This window comes from Coptis chinensis, chromosome 5, assembly GCF_015680905.1.
Source record: "Coptis chinensis isolate HL-2020 chromosome 5, ASM1568090v1, whole genome shotgun sequence".
Classification (NCBI taxonomy): domain Eukaryota; kingdom Viridiplantae; phylum Streptophyta; class Magnoliopsida; order Ranunculales; family Ranunculaceae; genus Coptis; species Coptis chinensis.
In genome coordinates, this window is record NC_141460.1 from 95,431,431 (window position 1) to 95,439,364 (window position 7,934).

At 33.2% G+C, this 7,934-nt stretch overlaps 1 protein-coding gene across 1 annotated transcript; it reads right to left on the bottom strand.

The window, feature by feature from the left end:
- Positions 1 to 782: 782 nt before the first annotated feature.
- LOC147500437 (membrane insertase, putative (DUF1685)) lies at positions 783 to 1,625 on the bottom strand. Its single transcript, XM_086562068.1, has 2 exons — positions 1,134 to 1,625; positions 783 to 1,045 (listed from the first exon to the last, which is right to left on the bottom strand). The coding sequence occupies exons 1-2, from the start codon at positions 1,510 to 1,512 to the stop codon at positions 966 to 968; spliced, it is 459 nt and encodes a 152-aa protein (XP_086418194.1). The 5' UTR covers positions 1,513 to 1,625; the 3' UTR covers positions 783 to 965.
- Positions 1,626 to 7,934: the final 6,309 nt, after the last annotated feature.

Here is a 7,934-nt window from a genome sequence, read left to right on the forward strand (position 1 = left end):
TTTTTTTTTTTTCACTTTTGGTTTGGTACATGCAATACTCTAACTATCGCGCCACAATAGTAATTTCGTATAGGACCTACACGAAATTTGAGATTCTGGTTTGCATACACCTATAATTGGTCATTGTTTGCGGATGTTTACCTCAAATATTAGCCTCAAACATGCAATTGATGCCTCCACCACCTCTTCGTGTACAACATAGAACTTTTTTCAAAACCTTGGGAGTGCCCCTTGTCTCCGTCCTTGCCCAGGAAGCATAGGTAGCACTCTTGTTTCGTTCTCGCTATTGCTTCCACTCTCAGTTTCCCACTTTCACTGTCATTTTTTCAATGAATGTTGTGTATTATGAGTCGCAAATTAAGCAGTCACTCACGCACTACTCCACGCTAGGTGATAATGTGATATGGTCCTTACAATTATTGGATTGCATTCTTAGCACACTGAACACCCATAGTTTGTGATTTCAAAGGAATTTTTTGAATTCCATTGAATATTTCGGTTTTTGAGAAATTTGAAATTCCAAATCAAAAATCGAAAAAATGTGAATTTTGAAATATGAAATAAAAGCCGAAATTTCGGTTTTTAGATTTATCGGAAATCCGAAGATTCCGAAATCTTGAACTATGTGAACAACTCACAACCAGAAATCCCTACAAATTGCAGTTTTTTCCTGTCCAAAACTTTTTTAAAAGTCAATAACAAACCAAACAAAACGAACTCTCTGCACTCCCAAAACAGCATCATTTCCTAACTTCACACGGTTAAAAAGGCAGAGACAAATATACTCTAAGGTCACTTATTTTAGACTTTACTGTATAAAGAAACGAATAATGGAAAATCAGAATAAAAGTCAATCCAAACTCATCATGTTGTTCTCTTTTTTTCATTTTCTTGTTACTGTTCAAGGTTCTTTTCACAACAAAGTTGTTCCGATCAGATTTCCATGAATAGTCCACTGAGTTAACTCAAGAAGAATGCCGAACCGAACAAGCTACCACTTGAGCCCATTGTTTCAATCTTGCTTTCACCAATTGAGGATTATTACCTTTCACAAAAAGTTGATTTTTTTTTGTTAAACAGTCTAATCCAATAGATCAAAAGATCTAATTATATCTTATAGAGATTAGTATTACCTGTATCGAATATCGTATTCGGACTGTCTAAAGGTGAACAAGAATCAAAATCTGAAGACCCCAATGAAGAAATAGACGACCGGGACGGCGATGGAGATGGGATTTTAGAAACACTGTTATTATACTGTTTGTTAACAGCAAAGTAAAACTCCAAAGCTGGAAAGGTATCAGTTAACTTCCGATCTAAATCTGGTGAATCAAATCCGAAACCCAACTCCATACATGCTTTAAGTTCATCTAGATCATCATCTGTAACACTTTTGCTTCTTCTGTTTTTGCTGTTTTTTCTTCTTCTTAACCATGCTTCATCTCGATACGTGTCGGATGATAAAGAATGCTGTTTGTATAAAGGTGGTTGAGCACGTTGAGATTCAGACATAGATTGAAGTAAACTTCCGAACCCGTTAACGGATTGCGGAGTTTTCGAGTAGCTGCCTTAGCTGCTCTCTCTTTTCTTTCTCTCGCTCGCTCTTAGTTGTTTCCAGGAAGGGAAGAAGAAAAGTATTTAAAGAAAAGAGGGGTGTTTTCGGAAATTAGGATTTATTCTTCCACCTCAAGACTTGAGAGTTTAAAATTGGAAAGTTAGGCTGGACTGAGGTTTGACAAATATGTGTACAACCGAATAAAAAGAATTTCAAAAGGAATTTTTTTTTTTTTTTTTAAAGGAATTTTGAAAATTTTAACCGTAGCACTAATTTAGTATAACACTTGTAAATTGTATTCATGAGCAGAGTAAGAACATGCTTAAACTTGACTCGAATTTTGCCGATAAAATTTTTAAATCAGTAAAATATTATAATCCACTTATATCTTTGAAACCATTTAGGTATCTAATGGCCTACACAGAACGGAATTCTCACCTCGTCATAAAAATTTTACACTTTTATATGATCAGTAATTTAAAAATTATGTCCACATAATACATTCTTTGCAAAACATTTTGACAGTGAATATTCCAATGTTGGCTTCTATTTTGGTAAAAATTGCAAAACTTTTTAGGTGGAAACATAAATAAAATACTATAAAAAAAATTAGAATTAAAACCCGCAGAGTACATTTTGTGTAGAAAATTTACTTTACTTCGACTTAATACAGAACATTGATGTCTATACAATCAGATCATCCTTGTAATAATTAAAACTTAATCAATGCCAAGAGTACTTGAGGTTGGACAAATGTGTCAAACCTCACTAGGCACTATCACCGTTCTAAAGAATGTTATTTCTTAGTCGCCGGTGTGATAAGTTGGATGGACCAATTAAGGACCAACATAAGGCTCTCGTTGGTCCTCTTCACCATGACCGTCGTTTCTATTTTTCATAAAACTTGCTATTTCTTCCAAATTTCACAATTGATTCGCGGAGGATATTTAATTATGGTACGCCTAATCCATCATAAGCAAGACGCGTGGTACTCTCATTGTGTCCCACAATTATGCTGGATGTGGCCCATTTCAATAATTTCCATACACCAAGTTGGATGATTGTACGGTCGCTTTGCTATTGCTATTGGTAGCTTGTGGGACCAAGTATCCAACAAAAATATTTAATGTGATGCTGCTGTGTCCAATTTCTTGTTGCGGATGATGCGGGATTACAGGTCAGATTTAGACTATTTGAGCCAATGATTTTGGATGCCTGAATGGCTCGTGGTTTCAGTTTACCGGTTACTGGAAAGTGGAAACTAGGGGTGTCTTTTGGTCTGATCGGTCGGAATATGTTATAGGTTTCAGATTTTTCGGAATCCGATATGTTGTGCTGAATCCAATCCCATCTGGTTTTTTTTTTAGATTTTTCAGAAATCGGATGAAAATTGAAATTTGGAAAATTCGGATGAAAAATCAGAAATTATTAAAAAATTCAAATATTTTAATATTAAATCTATTTTATAATTTGTACAATAAATAATAATTATAGAATCTTTTTTTTTTTTTTTTTTTTTCAGTAAACGAGGTTTTTAGAGAGGTCCCCTACCCCTTTTCATAATATAAAATAATAGCTTGTTACATCCTTACATATTGCTTTCCAGAAGCATCATCAAAAATAATTTTCTTTACATCCTCAGAAAAAGAACTAGGGACTAATTCTATGTATCTACTAGACGGGATGTTATGTGCCAAAGCGTCAGCTAGCCTATTTGTTTCCCTGAATACATGGATAATATTAAAGTACTCGAGCTCTTCCTTCATAGCTTGTATACTTCTGATTAGCTTCTCTACCACCCATGGATGTTTTTTGTTGGTGTTCAAGAATGATATCACATTAGTCGAATCATGCGTATCGAAGTTTTTGATGCAGCGTCTTAACGCCATTTGAATGCCTTGCTTTCGGTACTGCAGTTCAATCATCGAAATACACTTCAAATGTGAGCTGCCTTTACTTGCTGCTATCACTTCACCATTGCTATTCTTTGAATTATTGCTGCCCATCCCCTTATGATCCTTGTAAGGTCCCATCTGTGTTCATGTTATGTATTGGCATTTCTGCCCGCACCCATCTGCAGTACTCCCTTTTCTCCTTTTTGAATGCCACTTCAATGTTCCATCTATCCATAAACTGCTGAGCTTCAGGGCCTTGTGTCATGGTAATGTTCATACCAATGACTTAGTCCTTGTGTCTCGATCCGTTCTCAAGCATCCGGTGGGCATATGCGTTTTTATTGTTGAAGATACGATCATTTCTAGCTTTCCAGATCATATACATGAATGCATTCTAGACAATACGAAACCCATCTTGAATACACCCTTTCCCTCTTGTCACTGATACAACCCATTTAGTTTGTTTGTACTATATATTGATTAATACAAGTTAATCCGCTGTAAATGAGAAAAAAAAAAAAGATGGGATTATATTAAAACAATTCTAATTACATTAGAATTTTATATATATCATATGTAATTCCAAATAATAATTCAACAAAATCGGATCGGATATGCACCGTAGATTCGAATTGGAAAAAATTGAAATTTCAAAAATCATCCGAAACTTATCTGAATTTAAATAAGATTTTCATAAATGGGACAAGTAATATTGATACTGAATCCAAAAAAAATCGGATCGGAATTCAGAAAAATTAAAATTTTGAAAAAAAATGGCTCCTCTACTATAAACTCTGTAAAAGTATTTCAAAGTCAGTTGGTAATTGGTAACTCACTAGTTTTTTTTGGTAAAGAATTGGCAACTCACTAGTCACGACCTTGATGGATCAAGATGTGTGGGGGATATTCATCAATATTTGTATTAGCTTCGCATTTTGTATTTTCTCCTAGTATGGTTGAGTGGTCAACGAGCTTAGTAATCCGACTACCGATTCCTGTGATATATTGAATTATTGATCACGTCTGTTGTGAGCAATGTAGATCGTCAGATTTGAATCCAACAAATCAAGAATCGCTAGCCGACGTTCCAAAATCCACTAATAAATCTCATATTTTAATGGTTAGATACACATTATCAGCCGTATCCATGGATAATATTCTTTTTAATTCACAATTTACATAATTGTTTACTTGGGCTCAATGTAATAAGACTGTGAAATGGTAGTTCATATAAATTATTGGTTGGACTGTGGTCTCGCTTGACCGCCTAAATGAATTGCTCTTTGGAGTCATTTTCGTTAATCTAGCTAGTTAGCCTAGATTAAATCCAGTTTAATATATGAGTAATGTAAAGCAAATTCAGCAAATTGGGTCAACGTATGCATGTTTTATTTGATTTTTTATTTTGTTTGAGTGTTTTGTATTTGTGCGTGAGATACACGATATAGTATTTTATGGTGACTCGATAAGGTCTAGCAAAGGGCGCAGATCGGATCCAGCGTGGATTCGATCTACTCGAGGTGGAAGAGGCGTCGGGTTGGCTTCTAAGATGGGGAGAATAAAATATTATGCTCTGTCCAGTTACATAATAAACAGCCCAACAACATTGCTTTATTATGTAAACAATGGTAGTCCTTTCACATTGAGAGTAATTTTATACTCTAGAATCCGAAAGAATATAAGATAGGAGAAGACTACATATCTGAGTGGCGGAATGAGTATAATTCTACTTTAATGAGTAATTAGTATGAGTAATAATAGATTAGTGCTTACGCGGCTGTGTTCTAATACTATACTTTAAAATTTGTAGTTTTTGTTTTCCAACCCCAAACTTGTTTGGTAAGGGTAGGGACAAATTTGGAATTCGGCATCAATTTGACAAGGATGATATCGCTAATTCGTGCAAATTTAATAATTTAAAATATATATATATATATAGAAAAGCCATAAATAATTAAATGTTTTCATATAGACACTAATGATTTTACTAAGGGCACCACATACTAACCACAAGACAAACGGGTCATAGAATTATGAATGAAAATAATAATATTTTAAAATAGTTTATTAATAATTAAAACACAATTTTTTTTTTACGAAATTTTACAATATTCAAAATCAAACAAGAAAAATTTATAAAATTTATCACTAATTGAAAATATTTATTGATTTATTTATTTTTTATTTTTTAAAAAATTGATTAAATTGTAAAATTTATCAAAATTTGGAAGAACCCCCAACATGAAAACAAATAAGTCTCAAAATAATTTACGAATCAAATCCATAATCTTTTCTCTACAATATTACAGTTGAAATCAAAGCAAAACTTTTAATGAAATTAATCAATTGCGTATTTGAATATACTAATTTGTTCAATTTTATAAAATATGATTAAAATTTTAAATTTTGTCAATATTGAAAAAGCTTTACATATTGATTCAATGGAGCGTAAGATAAAACCAAACTAATCAAAATTTAAATATTTTTTTTATAAAAAAAAAAAAAAATCTTAAATGGTGCCCATTTGGTCTTAGGGTCCGTTTGGTTTTGTTTTGGGTGTGGGTGTGGGCATCCCTCAATAAAATAAGTGGTGTTTTTATGAAAATCCATTATTAAAACTAAAAATAGTATGCAATGTGTGATTGTGCATCATTAAATTCAAAATTTATAAATATATATATGTAAAGTCTTGTTATATATCGTATAATATCCTACAAATATTTGTAATTTAGAAAATAAAATATTAAAATAAATGAATAGAAAACAACCCGTTATAAAAACAAATCGGTAAAAATTAGTAAACATCGATAATTAATTAAGAGACTGTTACCGTTTTTATTGATTATTCGTTGAGAAAATCGGTAACTGGTAACTAAAAAAATTTACGTTTTTTTTTTAAAAATCGGTGATTTTTGTGGCTATGATGCTAGCTAATGCTTAATCTAACCATTAGATGTGCGCAATGTATTTTAAGAATACTTAAATGTGCCATGTGAGACCTCTATGGCTCAAGTGCTCAACATGCCTTACAAAGGAATTCATCGAGCCAAGTTAAAGTCAATTACCTAAGCTAAAGGCGTATGAAAATCTCATGGTTCATAGTTTCCTACAATCATACTAAGGCAATTCACCAACTCCATTAAAGTAGAGAGGACTTTTGATCTCGCTTGTGAACGAACTTACAAACAAAAGAGCCTTAATACACTTTCTAAAAAGGATTGGGTTAACAGCCCCACCTTCACCGAAGTTTTATTTTCACAAATTTGAAATGGGCTCTTAAGCGCGCCCAATTGCATTAACGAGATATATTTCACATTGGTCCATTCAAATGTGAAATATATGTAATTATAAATTGTGTGAATGATTACAAAAATATATATCAAGAAAAAGAAGCCACTAACTTCCCAATATAATAGACAACCCTGTACAATACAAAATACTGTAGTTTTTATTATAAAATTCGTCACTAGATATCTGATCACCCACTAGTACTCTGTTAGTCTGTTCACATTCCACTCCCCTCCGAACTCATTTTTTTTTTCATATGGCAGCCAAAAGAAGTAGGAGAACTACCAGTCTACCATGTCAACTGGGGATTCAATAGTAGAACATCGACGAGTATCCATAATCTCAACATTCACAATCAGTTGTGGGTCATTAGGTTAGACCAATTCCCTTACGGTTGAACGACTGCTCAATGCTTACATCATGCAAACAAGAAAATTTCAACTTCTATATTTTGGGTTTGTTACATTTTGTCCTTCCGCTACTTTTCCATAGATTGTGATCACCAAAACTTTAGACACTTTTTCCCAACGGATTATGGGCCATGCTGAAAACCATCCCGGCCCATAACCACACTTGAGAACCAACACACTCAAAACAAAAAATTGGGCCGAAATTCAAAACAACTGTAGAGGACAGTGTTTTGTGATAATCACTATCAGACACATTTCCCCCATCAAAACAACTCACAGATCCAGTTTTTCTATCTCTATTAGTAAAATACACCATAATTAACCTGGCCTTTTAAAATAGACCAGCCTTTTTTCTTCCACCTAATACCCCTGATTAAATAAAAAAAAATATTATTCAATGTCTTAAAAAGGACTATTTCGTCATTTATTTTTTGATTTCTATTTATACCCTTCAATCACAACACAATGCAGGAGGAGTTTTATGTAAATTCGAGGGTAAAACCCAAATCCGCCTATATTGATATGTAATGCAGCGGTGTTATCTTGCCATTAATACCCACTTAAATACCATTAATACCCACTTAACTACCATTAATCTTGAAGTTCTTCAACTTCCCTCCTTTCTTACGGTTGGGTTTTCTTACGGCAATCGAGAGATAGTGCATTTGATAATACCAAATATTCATTTTTAAGTTGTCGATTTCGGGTCGAGCACATACAATCTATTTCACCACTTCATTTTTTTCCCATTCTTCTTTTCGAAAAGAAATACACCGACTCAAATCC